This window comes from Myotis daubentonii, chromosome 10, assembly GCF_963259705.1.
Source record: "Myotis daubentonii chromosome 10, mMyoDau2.1, whole genome shotgun sequence".
NCBI lineage: Eukaryota > Metazoa > Chordata > Mammalia > Chiroptera > Vespertilionidae > Myotis > Myotis daubentonii.
Window position 1 is genome coordinate 13,194,685 of NC_081849.1, and position 21,020 is coordinate 13,215,704.

The 21,020-nt window shown below is 44.4% G+C and overlaps 1 protein-coding gene across 1 annotated transcript in view; it reads right to left on the reverse strand.

Moving 5' to 3' along the window:
• Nucleotides 1–13,362: 13,362 nt before the first annotated feature.
• Nucleotides 13,363–21,020, reverse strand: part of WNT2 (Wnt family member 2) — a 59,622-nt gene continuing 51,964 nt past the window's right edge. Inside the window, exon 5 of the mRNA XM_059711614.1 lies at nucleotides 13,363–17,649. Within this exon, the coding sequence (XP_059567597.1) occupies nucleotides 17,420–17,649 (230 nt within the window). The 3' untranslated portion in view covers nucleotides 13,363–17,419. The remainder of the gene's footprint in view (nucleotides 17,650–21,020) is intronic.

The window sequence follows — 21,020 nt, forward strand, 5'->3', positions numbered from 1 at the left end:
CGACGCTTGCTATTTGTTGATCTATTGATGATTGCCATCTGAAAGGTGTGAGTTGATATCTCATTGTGGTTTTAATTTGCATCTCTCATTAGTGACGTTGAGCATATTTTCATATGTCATTGGCCACCTTTGGGGAAGTGTAAAGTTAGATTCTTTGTTCATTTTTTAACTGAATTGTTTGTGTGTTTTTGGTGTTGAGTTTTATAAGTTCCTTATAAATTTGGATATTAATCCCTTATCAGATATATCATTGGCAAATATGTTCTCCCAGTCAATGGTTTATCTTTCTGTTTTGTTCATAATTTCCTTTGCTGTGCAAAAGCTTTTCAGTTTGATGTAGTCCCATTTGTTTATTTTTGTTTGTTCGTTTCTCTTGCCCAAGAAGATACATCAGAAAAAATATTGCTATGAGAAATGTCCAACATTTTACTGCTTATGTTTTCTTCTAGGATTTTTATGGTTTTGAGTCTAACATTTAAATCCTTAATCCATTTTGAGTTCATTCTTGTGTATAGTGTAAGAAGGTGGTTTAGGTTCATTTCTTGCATATATCTGACAATATTCCAAACTCCATTTATTGAGTGGACTGTTTTCATCCCATTGGAGGTTTTTGCCTCCTTTGTCAAATATTAATTGACTATAATGGTATGGATTTATTTCTTGGCTCTCTATTCTTTTCCATTGACTATATGTCTGTTTTTATGCCAGTACCATACTATTTTTATTATTATGGCCTAGTAATATATTTTGATATCAGGTAGCATGTTTTCTCCAACTTTGTTCTTCTGTCTCAAGATTGCTGTACCTATTCATGGTCTTTTGTGGTTCCATATAAATTTTTGGAATATTTGTTCTAAGTCTGTGAAATACACCATTGGTATCTTGATAAGAATTATATTGAATCCATGGATTGCTTTGGGTAGTATGGACATTTTAATTATGTTAATTCTTCCAATCCATGTACATGGTTTATACTTCCACTTGTTTGCATATTCTTCTATTCCTTTATTCAGTGTCCTATGGTTTTCTGGGTATCAGCTTTTTACTTTCTTGGTTAAGTTTATTCTAGGTATTTTTTGTTGTTGTTGCAATAGTAAATGGGATTGTTTTCTTGGTTTCTCTTTCTGAGAGTGTTGTCCTATATAATAAAAGGCTAATATGCAAATTGTCCCTTTGGGAGTTCTACCGACCATGAGTTCAATCACTTGCTATGACATGCGCTGACCATCAGGGGGTGGTGCGGAACGAAGGAAGGTCCTGGCTGGCAGCCGGCAGCTGGGGGAAGGAAGGCCCCAATTGGCCCTGATTGCTGGCCAGGCCTAGGACCCTACCGATCCACGAGCTTCTGCACTGGGCCTCTAGTTGGTGTATAAAGATGCCACCAATTTTTTTATTTAATTTTGTATTGTGCTATTTTGCTGAATTCATTTATTAGACTTACTAATTTTTTGGTGGAGACTTTAGGGGTTTTCTATGTACAATGCCATGTCCTCTGTGAATAATGGCAGTTTTACTTTCTCCTTTCCATTCTGGATGCCTTTATTTCTTCTTCTTGTCTGATTGCTGTGGCTAAGACATCTGGTACTGTGTTGAATACAAGTGGCAAGAGTGGACATCCCTGTCTTTTTCCGGATCTTAAGGGAGATGTTTTTAGTTTTTGCCCATTGAGTATGATATCTTTGCTGAAAGTTTTTTATCATAAATGGGTGTTGGATTTATTGGTTTGTGGAAATTATACCAGCTTTGCATCCCGTAAATAAATTCCAGTTGGTCATGGCGTATGAGTTTTTTAATGTATTGCTGGATTCAGTTTGCTACTATTTTGTTGAGGATTTTGGCATCTATGTTCATCAGGGATATTGGCCTGTAATTTTCATTTGTTCTAGTGTCTTTATCTGGTTTTGGAATTATGATAACACTGGCCTCATAAAAAGAGTGGAAGTCTTTCCTTCTCTTGAATTCTTTGGAGTAGTTTGAGGATAGGTGTTAATTCTTTGAATGTTTGGTAAAACTCCCCTGTGAAGCCATTCAGACCAGGACTTTTGTTTGCTGAAAGTTTTTCTTTTTTAAATTACTGCTTCAATTTCGTTAGTTGTTTTTGGTCTATTCAGGTTTTCTGATTCTTCCTGATTGAGTTTTGGAAGATTGAATATTTCTAGGAATTTGTCCATTTGGCCCAGGTTATCCAATTTGTTGCCATATGTTGTTCATGCTATTTTCTTATAATCCTTTGTATTTCTGTGACGTCAGTTGTTACTTCACCTTTTTCATTTCTGACTTTATTTATATGAGTTCTCTCTGTTTATTTCTTGGTGAGTCTAGCTAAAGGTTCACCAATCTTGCTAACCTTTTCAAAGAACTAACACTTGGTTTCACTGATCTTTTGTATTTTTGTTGTTGTTGTTAATCTTCATGCAAGCATACGTTTTCCCCATTGATTTTTAAGAGAGGTAGGGGAGAGAGAGAGAGAGAGAGAGAGAGAGAGAGAGAGAGAGAGAGAGGAAGAGAGAGAAAAACATTTGTATCCCACACATGCCCTGATTTCTTAGTATATTTTCCTAGAAGTGGGATCGTTGGATCAACTGGCAGTTCTATATTTAATTTTTTGAGGAAACTCCATACTGTTTTCCATAATGGCTACTCCAGTCTGCATTCCCACCAGCAGTGTACTAGGGTTCCTTTTTCTCCACATCCTCACCGGCACTTGTCATTTGTTTATTTGTTGATCATAGTCATTCTGACAGGTGTGAGGTGATATCTCATTGTCATTTTAATTTGCATCACTCTGATGATCAGTGACTTTGAGCATTGTTTCATATGTTTCTTGGCCATCTGTATGTCCACTTTGAGAAGTGTCTATTTAGGTCCTTTGTCCATTTTTAAATTGGATTGTCTTCCTTTTGTTAAGTTGTATGAGTTCTTATATATTTTGGATATTAATGCTTTATCAGATGTATCATTGCCAAATATGTTCCCATACAGTGAGCTCCTTTATCATTTTGTTGATAGTTTCTTTTGTTGTTCAGAAGCTTTTTATTTTTATGTAGTTCCATTTGTTTATTTTATCCTTAGTTTCCTTTGCCTAGGAGATGTATCTATAAACATATTGCTACTCAAGATGTCTGAGATTTTGCTGCCTATGCTTTCTTCTAGGATTTTTATGGTTTCCCAACTTACATTTAGGACTTTTACCCATTTTGAGTTTATTCTTGTGTACGGTGTAAGTTGGTGATCTAGTTTCATTTTTTCTGCATGTTTCTGTCCAATTTCCCCAACACCATTTATTGAAGAGACGGCCTTGACTTCATTGAATGTTCTTGCCTCCTTTGTCAAATATTAATTGAGCATAATGGCTTGGGTCGATTTCTGGGGTCTCTGTTCTGTTCCATTGATCTATATACCTGTTCTTTTACCAGTACCAGGCTGTTTTGATTATGGTATAACTTGATATCTCTCCACCACCATCTTGAAATCCCCCTAAAAATGTCTTTATTTTACCTTGTTCAGATGAATACAGTTATAGATTGATATTTTCTTTCAGGGTTTTAAAAAATATTATTCCATTACCTTCTTCTTTCTATCACTGCTTTGGAAGAGTCTACTTTTGATAACTTCTTTTTTTCTTTAGTCTGTACTCTGTATGCAATATGTTTGGGTGTGCATTTATTTTCTTTATCCCAGTTGGAACTTCTGCTTCTTAAACCTGAAAGTTTGTATTTTTCATTCTGTCTGGGAAATGCTCATCTTTCTCATTTTTTCTCTTCTTTCATTCTACCTTCCATCTCTTTTACCTCCTTTCATATTTTCCATTTCCTTATAGCTTGGGCAGCATTCTGAGTAATTTTTTAAAATCTATATTTCACTTCACTAACCTCTTTAGTTGTATCTACTTTTCTGTGTACCACTGAGTTTTTTTTAAAACACATTTAATCAGCTTCATGATCACATTATTACATTTAGCAATCAACAACAAGTGAACAAAAAAAAGCCCTATATTAAATTTTTTTGTGGGCATGCTTTGCACTTTCCACAGAACAGAAAATAAAATACCTGTTTTATAATTAGTAATAAATACTCCTTACTTTTGTGGGAGCCATAGGAGTATTTTCTCACATATATCTGCTGTAGCAGTTAGGTTTTGCCACTGTTTGGAAACCTGTTGTAATTTGTAGTTTTTCTGTCACTTCTCTGTCTCTCCTTTTCTGGTAGGTTTTCTTTCTTTCTTGGACATAATTAAAATCTTCTGCCACTGCCATATTTACTGGTGTTGCTGAAACACCCATAACCACCTTGATTTGGGGGTTTGGCAAAGTACTGACCTGTACCACCATAAAAAACAGAGCTTCTGCTTCCAAAATTTTCTCCCTTCCTGGGTCCAGCATTTGAAGATTGAATATTGTAATTTCCAAAGCTGTAGCTTCCACTACCTCCAAAACTGCTTCCATCATTACCCAATTCACTATACCCATCAACACCATGGCCGCCACCAAAGCCATCATGATCACTGAAGTTTCCTTCAGAACTCAAGTTGTCACTCCCTCTAAAACTGCCTCCACAAACCACTGCCAGTTTTCAGAACCACTTTTGGATGAGACTCTCGCCGGCTCTTGCTTATGCAGGGTTCTCCTTATTTCACAGTGATGGCTATTCGTGGCATGGTATTTCTGAATGACAGTCTTACCACGGGGTTGTCACGGTGACCAAGGGTGATAAAAGCAAAGCCTCTCTTCTAGTCCTTGCCTTCGTCATTAATAATTTCAATCACCGCAGTCTTCCTATACTGCTCAAAGTCCCTTCCATGATGTTCCTCAGTGTCTCATTTACTGCCACTATTATATAGGTAGCTGGGCCCCTGGCCTTTGACACCTTCTCTTCAGACAGCCACCTTTGGTTCCAAACGCTGCCATTTGCCTCATGTGGCCTTGCATCCATGGCGATGTCTGCTTGCACCACAGGGGCATACGGGACGGACTCAGAACTCCTGGAACGCTTGGTGTTTGGATCTTTCATTACCACAAGGTCTGTGAGAGTTCCCCTGGCTGAAAATGGCTCCCTAGTCTCTGGTTGGTTATCTTAAAGTTCAGACCTTTAATGAAGAGTTCCTGCAGCTCTTTGAATTAGACACAATGGCAGCAGGAGAAAAGACTTGAACATTGTTTCCTCTGCTGTGGCCACAGGCAGAAACTCACTAAGTTTGTAATATCAGTGGCTATATTTTTCATGTATGGATGTACTTTTTATTTTTTCAAATATCTTTTAGCTTAATTTTTCCCTTTAAATATTAAAAATCTTATTCATGTTTATTATCCCATTTAAAATTTTCTTTTTTCATGCCTCGCAGATCTGTTTTATTGTCTATGAATAATCATTGTATCATCGGCTATTCTTGGGAGTCTAAATTTATCGTTTGTTTTTCCTGTAATGCTCAGTCTTGACGGCTTACTTTTTGGTGTGTTTTGTAATTGTAGATTATGAACTCAGGTTTGGTGAAGCTTTGTCTGTGAAATTCCTTGCAGCCTGGTTAAAAATGTGACCCTCCAAGTGGTTTTGTTCTTGCATCTGCCTGGCACCTCAATCTAGAACTGTCATGTTTTGTTTTGTTGAGGCTACTTTTTTTTAACGTTATTTTCCTGGGTACACAATTTCTGAAGCATACAAATTATGTAATTCTAACATCAAGCTAAGGTGAGGAGAGGCTGGTAGCTGTAAATGGTCAGAGCTGCAAATGTATTCTAATTAATTAACTAATTCATTAATTAACTTTTCCCTACCCTAATCCCATTTCATAACAAACTAGTTCCTATGTGCTAGTGCTCAGATATTTCCTTTATTAAATGTAGGTTCCGACTTTCTGTGGGAAGGGATGGAGTGGTGCTTCCTGATTCCAATCCTTCACTGTAGCAAAGCCCAAGACCTTGTTTTCTGCACTGACAGGGCCTTGAGAAACCAATCTTCTAGAAAGGAAGATTACCAAAGCTCAAGTTTTCAGCTTTCTCTTCATTTTTGGCCTTTAGAGCTTTTCTGTATTTGAGGGTAGAGGTAGAAAGAGTTCACTTATACATATCAAAGAATGCTTATTTTATCCGATGTCAAACTTGTAGGGATTTTGCAGTAAAAGGTTTCTTTGTGGATATTTAGTCTGCCATATTACCAGAAATAGAAGTCTCATTTGTTTCATTTACCTTATTCAATGCTGTTTCTCCAATACAGGGAAAAATATTTGATAGATGGAAAATTGTGCCAGGTGTTTGTTGAATAAAATAATTGTTGGATTAAGGAATAAAACTGAATAATATTCACTCACTTTAAAAGAAAATTTTCTAAAATAGGTTCTTAATCTCTAGGTAGCATTGATGAGGGTCCCCATTTAAGGACCATAAAAAGAAAATGACATTTGTGGGTGAATTGTTCCCCCACCCAGCCATAGTTGGTAATATAATCTACCCATAGATCTGATTCCGATGTAGTAGTTATAAGGACAAATGTTTACATGTCCATGAAGAGGGAAAATTGCTTTTGGACATAATCTCACTCTATTGCTCCAAAAGAATGAATTACATTTTAGGCAGGATTACATTCCCCCTCGATTATATTTATTTATTTTAAGGGCCATCTTCTCCATGATCTTACATTTCCTAGCAGCTTTCTCACAAATTAAAATGCGTATCTGGGGACAGTTTTTTTCCTCGTGAATAAACATGAGTGTAAATCTATTCCACATACTTCTAGAGTAATTGTAATAAAAATTCTCCACCCGTCTCCCCTGACTTGTCACTTAAGATTCCCTTTAGACAAAGTTTCTCTTTCACTTTCTTACACACATCAGCTATTCATGTAAGGACTTGTCTTTGGTTCCTTACATTCTGAAGAGACGTTTGTTTTGCTGATTTGGCCACCATCACAAACAATCATAACCACAAGGCTGGACTAAGTGAGCAGTCCTTTAGAGATCAACTGAAGGTCAGTGACAGCAACATGATCCAATCCCGCTGGGCTGTTTCTAGAACAGAATATAGAGGAGAGGTCACCTGTCACTCCTACAAATAGTATCTAATAATCTAGGATTATACAATCTCCCGTTTGCTTTATGGAGAGAAAGACCCAGCATACTTCATGTTAAACAAGGTGAAAATATTATTGCTAACTAGGGGCCCGGTGCACTAAATTCGTGCACTGGGTGTGTGTGTGGGGGGGGGGGCAGTGTCCCTCAGCCCAGCCTGCCCCCTCTCACATACTGGGAGCCCTCAGGCGTTGACCCCCATCATCCCCCAATCGCAGGATCAGCCCCTTGCCCAGGCCTGATGCCTCCGCCAGAGGTGTCAGGCTTGGACAGGGGACCCCCATCTCCCCCCGATCACTGGCTCTGGCCCCCGCCCAGGCCTGAGGCCTCTGGCCCAGGAATCATGCCTGGGCAGGGGACCCCCATCTCCCTCTGATCGCTTGCTCCACCCCCCGCCCAGGCCTGATGCCTCGGCCAGAGGAGTTGACCCTCATCACCCTCCGATCACCAATCACCGGATCGGCCCCTTGACCAGGCCTGAGGCCTCCGGCAGAGGTGTCAGGCCTGGGCAGGGGACCCCCAGCTCCCCGCGGTTGCAGGCTCCGCCCCTGCCCAGGCCTAACGCCTCTGGCTGAGGCGTCCTGCTCGGGCAGCAGGGACCCGCAGCTGCAGCGGCCCCGCGATCGTGGGCTCCGCTTTAGGCCCAGGCAAGGGACCCCTAGCTCCCGGGACTGCCAGCTTCGACCGTGCCCAGCTCCCATCGCTGGCTCCACCCCTACTTCCTGCTATCACTGGCCAGGGCGGAAAAGGCTCCTGATTCTCTGATCATGGCTGGGGGGCAGGGCAAAGGCGGCCCCAGGGCCGCCTTTGCCCTGCCCCCCAGCTCTTAGCTCCCCCCTGGGTTTCTGATCACTGTCAGTGGCAGGGGGCTTCTTCCTGCTTTCCCTTTCGCCTCCCTGCATTGTGCCTACATATGCAAATTAGCCGCCATCTTGTTGGCAGTTAACTGCCAATCATAGTTGGCAGTTAACTGCCAATCATAGTTGGCAGTTAATTTGCATATAGCCCTGATTAGCCAATGAAAAGGGTATCGTCGTACGCCAATTACCATTTTTCTCTTTTATTAGTGTAGATAGATGCTCATATCATACTTACATATATTTTATACCTTCAAAAATATTTTTAAATATATGGTTATATTTGAATACAATTTTGAAAAAAGTAATTCTTTGGCATCATTGCTAAGAAAATTTTTACTGTCTCTTTTCTTCCCGGTGTTAACCAATGGTCATTGGTGCCAATCCAATGCCAACAGGAAGTCTCAATGTGGGGTGTAGTGAAGAAGGAAACTATTCAGTACAGAGCTCAACAGTGATACAGCATGGCTGTGAGGACAGCACCGCTGTGGAGACCAGCTCAGTTCTGATGTGGCTCTTCTCCAGCTACACAGCTCCTTGCAGGTGTGCCAGGCCCCTCTTCAGGGTCCCTCTCTAGCTAAGCAGCTCTATGCTGGTCTGCTTCCTGGTCAGGGAAAGCATGCTTCCCTAGCCAGGGGAACTGGCTTATGTGGACAGGAGACCCCTCCATCCTCATGCAAATGAGGGCTCTTAATCCAGGAAGTTTGATTGCTACAAAGGGCACTATCCTGCCGAAGCCGGTTTGGCTCAGTGGATAGAGCGTCGGCCTGCGGACTGAAAGGTCCCAGGTTCGATTCCAGTCAAGGGCATGTACATGGGTTGCGGGCACATCCCCAGTGGGAGGTGTGCAGGAGGCAGCTGGTCGATGTTTCTCTCTCATCGATGTTTCTGACTCTCTATCCCTCTCCCTTCCTCTCTGTAAAAAACCAATAAAATATATATTTTTTTAAAAAAGGCACTATCCTGATTGGTCTCAATTGGGGGAGGGGGGCTGGAGGGGAGCTGTGCGTTCTGATTGGATGGGGAAAGCCTCAATCCTATGGTTGAAATCGTTCCAGGAAACCTTTATAAGGGCTGGCTCAGAAGGCAGGAACACAGTGCAGGCCTGCAGTTTAGCACAGAGGTCTCTCCAGGAAGTGCAGTTGGCCTGAGAGACCCCTATGCAGAAATGCCTGCTGGGCTCTGCTTTTTAAATGTGAGCCCAGTTAGCCACCAGGAGCCTTTCTTAGTAGGTGCCTTTCGCGATCTCCCCCCCCCCCCCCCATCGTTAACACGGGTAAGAGGGAAAGACATATGAAAAATATTTTTTAAAATTATTGACATGTTAATTCAATCTGGGCAATCAAACATTAGGTAAGAGTTTGGGGAAAACTCTTAATAAATAAATCACGATTCATGACATGTTTGAATTGATACATAATATTTTTGAACCATCTTCAATTGTGTATTGGATCAACACATGATAAAGTAGATTTATGATGAGGTATGTCAGATTTTCTAGGCGAATCTCAAAACTAATGTATTTTAAATAAAAGTACATTGTTACCTGCATAACTACAAGTCTCTTGCTCCCTGGTAGGACTTTGTTAACTGTGTGCCTACATATATCTTGCTGTCTGGGATGCACATAAATGAAACAGAAATCCCAGAAATTTCCTTGCAGTGCACCGGTCCTCGTTTACATTTGGGGAATATGGTCATGAAACCAGCGAAGTAATTTTCAACAGCCCATTGGGAAGAACACTTCTCACGGAGTTTTAGTCAGGGGGACCTCCGGTATACTGGAAAGGACATCGGAATGAGAGTTGGGAGATAGATATTTGAGCTCAGGTTCTGCCTCTTATGAGTCTTTTTATGACCTTGGGCAAATTACTAAATCTTTCTGAAACTTGCCTCATTTCAAAAAAGAGGATAATTACATTTATATCTAAGGGTGGTTCCAAGGATTAATTTCCATCATGCATGTGAAAGGACTTGTAAAGTAAGAGTGTGCATGCTCCATGCCTGCACTCCCAGAGGCTCTGAGCAAGGGCACTTGTCTTACTCACTGCTACATTTCCAGGATGTAGCACAGCAGCTGACTCACAGGAGATGTTCAATACAGACTGATTGGGTGAATAATGACTGTTCTTCCCTGAAGATGATTCAGTGCCTGGCTTACATCAGAGTCCAAACTATAAAATTTCTCTTTGTTTTCCCATGAATCAAATGTGAGGTTGGAATAACTTCATGTGCATTGTTCCTTCCAGATGTGACATTCTGATTCCATGAATCCCCACTCTCTGGATCCTGGAAGTGTCACGGAACCTCACTGCTCTGCTGAAGTTCCACATCCATATGACAGAACAACATTAGTTTCAGAAACTGTTCAATCATATGTCTATAAAGGCAAACCAGAGGGATCATCTTGACCCAATTATTCAGTCAGTTTAGAAAAAAAGAAAAAAATCCCAGTGAGTGAATGGTTAATAACTAGAAGAAGTCAAATGCATTTGTCTGTATAGACAGTCAACTGAGTAATTCTTACTCCAGTCACCAAATCTTGTAGAATAGGGAACTTTCTCATCTGCGAATCATGATTCTAATAAAATCTGCAAGGGCTGGTGGAACACTTAAAAAAACACTAGTGCTTATTATTTCACTAGAGGCCCAGTGCACGAATTCGTACACAGGTATGGTCCGGGTGGCCCACCCCAAATCGGCTGATCAGGCCGGGCCAGCAGGGGGTGTGTGTGGGAGGCATGGGCAGTTGGCCAGCCAGCCCCCCCACCCCCCCAATGGTTGAACTCCCAGTTGAGGGGACAATTTGCATATTAGCCTTTTATTATATAAGATGAGGGAAGAGATAGAGTTATTTATTCATCCAACTGGATTTCAATCATGCTATATGAGAGTTGCTAAGAGGATGAACTATTATTTATAGTTACAGCAACATACAGGGAAATTAATCCTTCTCCTTCTGTATTATTATGCTGAGAATATTTGTCTCGATTAAGCATGACTTCATGATGATGATTCAGAATTCAAGGTCCTTCATTAAGCCATCATTACTATTGGAAAATAATGCTCAAGAGGCAGATAACAAAGTTTACATGGGTAGATAGGCTTTTAGAGGCTCCAATTCAGAATTCATTTTCTGTGTTTCCTGCTATTCAGCTGGTGTATGACCTCCAGGAAGCGCCTACACAGTTACAGACAGGTTTGCCAAGCTTCCCAGCCTCTGCTGAAGCAACCAGTGTGAGCAACCCAACTAAGCAGATCCTGGATGCATCTTCATCATTTATGATTTGAATTGGGTTTACGGGCAGTAATGTGAGTCCTCTCATTTGTGGAATGTAGGAAAGACTGCAATCCTATTACCATAGGATTGGATGGACAGCCTGGGGAAACCCAGAGCCTGTGACTCAAGCACAGAGGCTTTCACGGGGCCAGTCACTACTTGGAAATTAAAAAATCAAGGGTCCAAAAACAATCTGGTCAGTTGATCATGTTGGTTGGATTTCAGTCCTGCTCTACTATCTAGAAGTACATAGTAGCATGAGGGAACAGACAGTTAGTTATTCATCCAAGTGGTTCTCATCTGCTCTTCACTTCTATGGGCAATGAAAGTGATTGGTTTGGCCCATGAAAATTCATCAAGTAAAAGAAGACAGGCTTTCTTCGTCCTTTCAGCCAGTTATCCGCCCCAAATTCTTCAGCCCTTGGGGTTACTCTTTATTTGGCCAATCACCCAGGCGTCTTTCTTTCTGCTCTCTGCCCCGTCTTGCATCCAGCCTGTGCTGCCCCTTCCCACCGTCGTTGGCACATGTAGGACAGCACCCTAATTCCTTCCTGCCACTAAAATATCACCCATACAAGGCAAGTGTTACCTGGGATAGGGACATCTGGCCGTGTGTGTGTGTGTGTGTGTGTGTGTGTGTGTGTGTGTGTGTTGGGGGTTCTTTCCATGAACAGCCCTCCAGATGAACTCCTACCCCACCTTAAACGGGAAATTCTCACTGTCTCTTTGCTTTAAACTCAGACGTCCTCCATCTTGCAGTGTTCTATCTTTGTTATCACCCTCCTTTCTGTCCTGAGAAACTAAAAATTACTAAACTATATTAGGCAGAGCTAGAGCATTCTCACTCCTCCGCCTTCCAGGCCGTATCTTGGGCTTGTTTTTCCTTCTGAGTGTTGTGAAACTGGGGAGTTCCTAAGGAGAATTCTGCTGCCAGCTCCTAAAACCACATTATTGTTTCCCTTTGCTAAACTTTCCTCCTTCCGGGGACACACAGTGCGGCCTAAGTAAGATTTAAGTCTCAGCCTGTCTCGTTCGCCCATGATGTGAGGGGTTCTAATACTATATCTTTTCCAAAAGATTCCTTCCCAACTGGTCTGATACACTCATACTGAGAACTCATCCCATTAAACTAATATTCCCAGTGAGGCATTTCTAACTGAAAATGGCAGTTTCACTTAACCTTTGCTACCTCCTTCCCTCACCAGGGACATTTGGCAATGTCTGGGGACACGTTTGGTTGTCACAACTGGGGAGCAGGGGAATTGCTTCTGGCATCTAATGGGTAGGGGCCAGGGTAGCTTCTACAGATCCTACAAGGAGCAGCACAGCCCTCTTACACAAAGGGCTAGGTAACAGGGAAATGTCATTGACAATGTTCAGGTAGAAATGTTTGGGGGAAATGCCCTTTGCAAAACACACAGACAGACACAGGGGACACCACCTCTTCTTCAGACCATCTGAGCATGGAAGGAACAATGGAATCCTAGAGAGAGTGAGCAGTCTGACCGTGGAGCCACCTTGGGGTGCTTACAGTGCAGAGTAAGCACCTTGCTTAGTTAGGTCGACCCCAAAACAGTTCACCAGGGAGGAGAAAATGGGGATGGATTTCCTTTGCTGGGGAGGTTTTAATTCCATATTCTGAGCTTTCACTGCATGCATATAAGCAGCATACACAATCAGAATTCACAGATCTCAGAAAAAAAAGAGAGAGGGGTTTTGTGTGTTTTTAATCAAGCTGAAACTATCATTTCAGACCAGAGCAAGCATATACATGGAAAGCAATGATTCAGAGAAGTCCTGGGGGGTGGGTCTGGCTGCTGTGGAGACTTACAAGCACTGCCAAAGCATACTGGCACCAAGAGGGCGCAGGCCCTTGCGTGATAACCACAGGGGGACACAGGGTGGAAACCTGGAATAATTTTTCAATCCACGAAATGTCTTACCCACTCACGCACTAGACTAGTTATCAGTAAGATAGGTCATTGGTCTTCCCTGAAAATCTTTACAAACTTGAAAGACACCCCTTGATCAAGTTGTGTTGAGTGTGATCCTGAGAAAGACAAGGGGATGATTCCCAGAACCTGCAGGGATTTCTTTTCACCAGAGGCTTTGGCAAGACATCACAAGATTAAAACAACAAAGTCAACACTGAAAAGTCACTTTATTATGTTTTGATTTCACAGAACATGTAGACTTGTAAATAACAATAGTTCTTTGTAACAATCTGCGTGACACTTTTATTAGCTTGTGGAAGTGGGAGGTTTGGTTAAACAGGAGTCCACGTGAATATCGGGGGAAAACCCTAGAGCTGGAACACCAATGATTTAGAAAAACAAGGATCAGGTTGGGCTTTGCAAACCACCTGTCAACTCGCTGATCCCCAGAAAAATGTAAAGAACATTCTCACGGCTGACTGAAAATTTCTCTGCCGAGGGAAGGAGGTCAGCATCAGCACGCCTCAGCTGTCAGCTCCCACCGTGCACCGCTCTTCAGAAGGTCAGCTCAGACCTGACAGAAGCAATTCACCGGTTTTGGAACCAGTGAGATCTATTGGTTAAGAGCACAACTCTTGCTCTTAAGATAAGAAAAGCCAGGTTGAAGTACAGTAAACAAATACAAAAGAATGGTTCTGGTCCATTGGATGCCTCTCTGAGCCTTTATGTTGAGAGCGAGCAAGAGGGGAGATGAATGTTCTTCAGCTGAGTGAGAAAACACCAGCCCTGGGCCAGCCTTTAATAAATGAGAAGTAATAACAAAATCCTGGCCTGAAAACGCCATCAAGCGCAAGTGCATGCACAATCATGTTGGCTGCCTTGGAGAGAGAAAGTCCATACTGTAGGTCTCATGGAGCTGAGGTAAGAGTCTTAGTAAGTCAATACGATTGAGAAATCTCAATGTGAAGGTAGATTTTCTGACTTTAAAGCTATCTTCTTTGAAAAAGAAATGTGACATTTTCAAGCTACATAGTAACTCCAATGAAAAGAAATATGGTTGGGACAATTGAAAACATCTCTTAAAATGAATGTCACAGACTTTAGCAGAGCCATGCAATAGGTACAGAGGATCTGGGCAAAGGCCTGAGGCTCTGAGCCTCAAAGAAGGTGCTGGGAGGGGAGGAGGGGGGACTACAGCAGAAGGAAGGGTGGAGGTTACCCACAAGTGCTCAGCCGATCACTTGCCAACAGCTACCCGCCCTTTCCCTCTCACTCCCCTTCCCATCATCTGGCTCCTCGCTGAGTACATTGCCATTTGATAGATGCTTCCGGGATGCTCATTTCAATCTGGCGACACTTGTATAAGATAGTCAGTGCTCTGGGGTGCCCTATGCCCCTCCCACACCCATCCTGAATCTTCTGTGATCCAATAACATGCCAGGCTCCCCCTCCCAAGGGGCACAGAGCCAGAGCTGAGTGTGGTAATTGCACTGGGGGCTTTTGTGCTTGAGCTTAAGGCATCTGAGCAGGTAAGCTGGTCTCTGAAGGCAGGGCATCGAGGCTTTCAGAGCGTGAGGCTGTCCAGGGGGCTGTAACTACAATGTACTTGACAAGTGTGTTCACAGAAGACAGATCGGTCTGCACCACAGACTCATTCAGGGAGGCAAACTACTGAAGAGAACAACCCATTTGCTAAGTCTCAGAGTCACGTGCAGACTTTTATCTTTATTGAAGACACTTCAGTGAATTAGGATCTCCTATTGTGTGGAATTTAATTAATGGATATCATCTTGGGCCTAAAAAATGTCAATTTATAAAAAAGACATTTTACTGGGAGATAATTTGTAAGAGGATTTGACCTGAATAGAATCGCTTACTTTGTTTTGGGTAGTTTGTTCCATGTATTCAATCAAGGAATATCAATTCTCACTAAGCCCTAACAAAACTGAATTTGAAATGATCTTCACCACAACCCTCTCATTTTTTTCAAATAATGGAGATTTCCTCTTTCAGAAAGAGCAGATAAAAATACTTCACTCTCTTATGCCCTCCACATGGCCACATCCGCTGCTGCTTTAGATGGTTGGCAGAGTCTCCTTTACAAGTTAGGACAAATTATGCAGATGTGAACATGGATATGCCTTATCCCCTTGCTCCTTGTCAGGGAGGACGCACTTCCACATAAAAAGAAAGTCAGATTTAAACATCCCAGGAACATTGCCTTGGGGTGCTAAAATTATTTAGAATCTGCCGCGTTGATCCTGAGACAAGCTAGTTTTATGTAATAGATAAAGTGCTTAACTTTCTGGAATACTCAGAGTGTGGTCCTGTTTGCGACGGAGCACTGGAGTAAGGGCTGATACTGGCACAGATCCCTGGTCTCAGCTTTCCAGATATAAACTGAGGGCAGCTGAGATGTCTCGAGGCTCCTTTCCATGTCTAAATACATCCCTGGATCTTTACTTCACAGTTCATTCAGCAGGAAGAAGGGCTAATGGCTTTGGGGTTCCATGAAAGTCCCTTTGCCCTCCCAGCGAGGCATTCATAGCAAGCTTCCGTGTAACCAGGCCTGAGCCCGCTTGCCTGGCCTTCCCTCTCCCCACAGACCCCACTAAACTCAGAGTAGCTGCTGTCACACTCTACTCTTGCCCTTCTGAATCCATAGGATAAAAAGAGCAAGAACCTCTTTGGAAAAAGTAGACAACTAATTGTGGGGCTTGCGGGGGAGGGAAAAGACATGGACGCAGTCATGGTTAAGAGGGCTGGGAGGCGACTATCCCCTCCAACAAAGTCCTCCAGCAGGCTGTTCCCTCAGGCCTCCGTCTGCATGTCCTGCTGTGAAGTGAGGATAGAGAACCCGGAGGCCAAAGGAGTAAAGACTGAGCAAGTATTAATAATTTGACGTCAGATGCACATAAGGAAGCATCCTGTGACTCAACATACCTCTGTGAAGCGATCACATTTTGAACAAGAACCAAATTGTAGGAGGGGATGAGAAGGACCTTCATATATTTCACTTTTGTTTTTTTTAATGTAATACTCAAAACAGGACGGGCAGCCTCTCCATTTCCCCCGGATAGTCATCTTTCAGCTCATGGCAGAAGCCAACCACAGCCTGTACACTGATGTTCCCATAATGATAGCGGGGCCTCTTAAGTACAGTCTCCGAGTTACAATTTGTTTGCCATAGAACATACCAGGGTTACCAACTTTATAAGCAAGGCTACGTGTCATTTGCTTTAGGCTACGGTATTTTGTCATCTCGTCAGCATCAAATGAACACAATTACATATGTCAGGTCTTTAAAATGCATGTGAAGGGTGGGGAGTCCTAGCTGGTACTCCTCTGCACACGTGGCCAACCATCTGCTTACGGCAGAGGCTGTCTGGGCAGGACTTAGCTCTGGAAACCTCTCCGTCAGCATTTTGGTTCCCTGCTCTTATCATCCCCAAAGTTCTCCTTCTCAAAGCCATTTAGTTACAAAATCCCATAGGTCACAGGCATCATCCCGGGTAGGAATCTGATCCCCTCCCCTTTTCCGTATCTGTACAAACACATTTTCGGATACTCTATTCACTACGTTCTTTTCCTCCATCTTCACCCAACAGTTGCAGAATGCTGACAGAGCGTCAGTTTTCTCAACTCTCCCGATCCTACGTGAGAAAGAGGTCTCATTCCCCACAAGTTCTTTATGCTGAGAGGACAGCCATGCAAGGCCGTCCTTTTCTGAGGCTTCTGCTATCGCTGCTCCCAATGCATTTTACCCCTGACGTTTACTGAAAGCCGCCCTTCTCCAGGTAATCGCCGATTTCCCCTGGAGGCTGTGACAATCACCGGGTTGGGCACAAGCCTTGCTTGGTCTTACAAACTGAAGCTAATTCAGTGGCAGTTGGTCCTGCTTTCCTGCCGTCACCCTCCAGAGAGAAGCATGGATTTTCCATGAGCATTTGTGGGAAACAGAAAGCTCCTTTGAGACACTGGTTCTCCCAGGAGCCAAGGGCTCTGGGAAGAGGAACCGTCTGGCGGGTGGAGACAATGACCTGGGCCCACACCCCTCCCCCTGGAACAGCCTGTCATGAAAGGGAAGAGAGGTGCCTAGAAAGCTGGCGGCAGAGAGGGCGGGGCGCGCTCTCCTGCAGCCTGTGGCCCCAGTCCCGGACCCCAGGCAGGCGGGACAGGCTTCTGCGGAGACCAAGGCCACGCGCCTCCTGAGAGAATCCAAAGGCCCAGTGTCCCTGCGGATCCGGGGAGTCCTTGGAGGGAAGGTGGATGGCGACCTCCACTGGGGTCATGTGGGCGCCGCCCAGTCGGCGCTCTTCGGGGCCTTGCACGTGTGCACGTCCAGGGCCTCCAGGCAGTCCTGGCAGCGCACGGCACAGCACCAGTGGAACTTGCACTCGCACTTGGTCATCCGCGTGACGCGGGACGTGTCGTAGCCTCTGCCGCAGCACATGACTTCGCAGCTGTCCATGCCCCGGGAGGTCAGGTTGCACACGCGGCCGGCCGTGCCCAGGGAGCCTGGAAGGACAGAGAGGGGTCACTGGGGAGGTGGGGGTGCCATGGAGCCGCCTCCAGGAGAGAGTTACAGAGTCATCCATCCTCCAGAACAGCACCCTGACACCCCATTCTGGGGGCCAACCCCAGGGGACATCGCGCTGCTGAGGGCCAAGTCCAGGAAGGATGGAGCAGAGCGCAGCTTCGGATCTGCCCGGGCACCCTGACTTCAGCGTCCCCACTTCGGCCTGAGATAAATGATCCCCACCTAGCCATGGATTGATGAAGCGCCAAGTGGGCAAGGCCAGATCAGAATGAAAGAGGGATCTATCCTATCCCCTCTCCTGACCTCAAAGCACATGAAGGGAGCAGTGGCTGAAGCTAGCTCTCTCGGAATTTGTTGGGGTGTGTAGCCCTCAAAGGGAGGGGCTCTGTCTCCCCAGGCCTGGTTCCCCGGGCTCATTAGAATGAGGAGAGAACCCTGGCTGATGATGGGAGGGGTGGGTATCATTTGTTTAAGACCTGGAGGAGGGAGCCATGCCCAGCCTGGCTGTCTTTCATGTTGTGGTCTCACAGGCCATTGAGATGTGTGTGAGGCACCTGGTTGAAGCCAGGAACCTAGCCCTTCGATGAACACAATTAGTGTAGAAAGACCATTGGAACATCATTTGAGTTATTTAGGGTGACTCATATTTATGAATTTGTTCTTGAAAAACAGTCTCCATGATAGGAAGCCTCTTAATTTGTTCTGTTTTGTGGGAAACACCTAGAATTCTTTCACAAGAGAACCAAGTATAGTGGACATTTTCGGAGCATCTGCTCAACTTACAAGGGTCCTTTCTGCTTCTTCCTCCTGGACAGAGATGGGGGTCTGGCAGCCATAAGCGCCCGGCATTACCTGTTCTGCTGGTGGCAGGTGATCGGACCAAGGGAGGGCACCTGACTTGCAGTGAGCCAATCAGGTATATTTCCCTGGGGAATTGTGATTTTTTTCAATTGTATTTTTCAATGACAGTTTGCATTCAACATTATTTTGTGTTAGTTTTAGGTGTCCAGCATAGCAGTTAGTCATACTCTGTGTGATTTTGATAGAGATAGTCTTGCCAAGTATAAACGCAGTAGCCATTGGTAGCCACACACCACAATGAGGTCTGTGGACTAGACGAGGTCCAGAGAGACCAGAATGAGACAGATGTACAGACAGCAAGGATAAGACATGGAAAGAAAATGCTGCTCAGATCCTGAACTGTTTTTCTGTCTACTTCTATCTCTACCTGAGGTCGGGCTGCATTCCAACCTTTGGGCTCATAGCTTTTACTGGAATCAAAAAGACAGTAACTTAATTCACTTCCCCTTCCTTCATCATGCCACTAGCCATGTCTTCCTCTTCATAGTTCCTCCAGTGCCTCCTGACTCTCTCTGTGTTTATCACAATCTGCACTGTGTCCCAATTATCTATATAAATGTCATGTTGCCCTGACAGTCACGAATGACCAGGGAAGCAGTCAGGTTCAAGCAGAGTGTGGGGTCAAGAAGAGAAGAGAAGAGCGGGGAGGGGCCTAACTTGCTCTGCGTGATCAGGCCCCCCGCAGCAGGAAGACAGGCAGAGGAGAGGAAGGATGGCCGGGCTGGGGTCAGGGTGGCGGGTGGGTCAGCCAGGGACATCCCTGATCCGACATGGTGCCGAAGAAACAAAGGTTAGAAGAGGCAGCATCTGGGCCGAGATTTGCAGCAACAATCAGGGCAGTGCTCAGAATTACTGATTGTGCAAGAAGGACTCACTGCCAAATGCTGCCTCCTAAACAGCACACCCATTTTTTTTTAGAAAGTTCTTTTATTTTTTTAATCCTCACTTGAGGATGTGTTTCTATTGATTTTAGAGAGAGAGGAAGGGAGAGGGAGACGAGAGCGAGAGAGAGAGAGAGAGAGAGGTGGGAGAGGAACATTGATCAGTTGCCTGGACTAGGGATCCAACCTGCCACCTAGGGCATGTGCTCCAATGGGGAATTGAACCGGCGACCTTTCAGTGTAGGGCTGATGCTCCAACCAACTGAGTCACATTGGCCAGAGCAGCACACCCATTTTGTAATTCAATAAACATTTGGTGAACACAAACATGTCTGAGACACTGTGCTACCTGCTTGGAGAATTTGCTGAAAACCTACTATAGCCTACAGAAAAGTTTTACACAAAGCACCACTGTAGACAAAGCTCAAAGGTGGTAAATGAGGGTATTTAGGGCTTGAACATATCAGGGCTCAAATCCTAGCTTTATTATGTATCAACTGTGTGACCTTGGGCAATTAAGCCTCAATTTCCTCTCAGGAAAAATTGGAATAAATACAGTTCCTTCCTCATCAGGATGAGGATGGAATGAGATAATTCACAAAAATGCCCTGCATAATAAGTGCTCAATAAATAGGAACCAGTCATTCAATTAACAAGGGTTTACTGAGTGCCTACTCTGGGAGCTTAAAATTTATCAGCAGACAAAACAAAGAACTTGCCCTGAGGAGCTTACGTTCTAAGGCAGTGGTCAGCAAACTCTTTAGTCAACAGAGCCAAATATCAACACTACAACGATTGAAATTTCTTTTGGGAGCCAAATTTTTTAAACTTACACTATATAGGTAGGTACATTGTTATTAACTTAATTAGGGTCCTCCTAAGGCTTAGGAAGAGCCACACTCGAGGGGCCAAAGAGCTGCCTGTGGCTCATGAGCCACAGTTTGCCAACCACGGTTCTAGGGGAAGTGAGCCAAGCATCCTCCTATATAATAAAAGGCTAATATGCAAATAGACCAAATAGCGGAACAACCGGAACAACTAAACAGCCAGTTGCTATGACATGTGCTGACCACTAGGGGGCGTGTGTGGAACATGCCTCTGGTGGTTACTGAAAATTCTTTGCTCCCACGCTGCAGTCCTGCCCAGCCCTTGCACCTGCTGCCAGTGCTGGCCCCACTCGCACCCGCTGCCAGTGCTAGAGCCACCACTCATACCCACTGCCAGTGTTGGCCCCACTCATAGCCAATGCTGAAGCCGCCGCTCGCACCCGCTGCTGGTGCCCGGCACCAATCCCAATCACTCGGTGCCATCAGCAGGTGCAAGTGGCAGCTGCTGGCCCTGATCACCCCTGAGGGCTTCTCCACCTCTCCCTGCTCCTGAGGGGCAATCAGGGCAGCAGCCACTGCTCACATCACTGATGGTGCTGGCCCCGCTTGCAACCGCTGCTGGCGCCAGTCCCAATCGCTCCATGCAGTCAGCAGGTGCGAGCAGGGCCAGCACTGTCAGCGCATGGGAGTGGCGGCGGCGGGAGTGGGGCTACTGACAGACAGGAGACTGGGGGTCGTGGCAGGAGAGGCCAGACAGAGTGGCACGGAGGATGGGCTGAG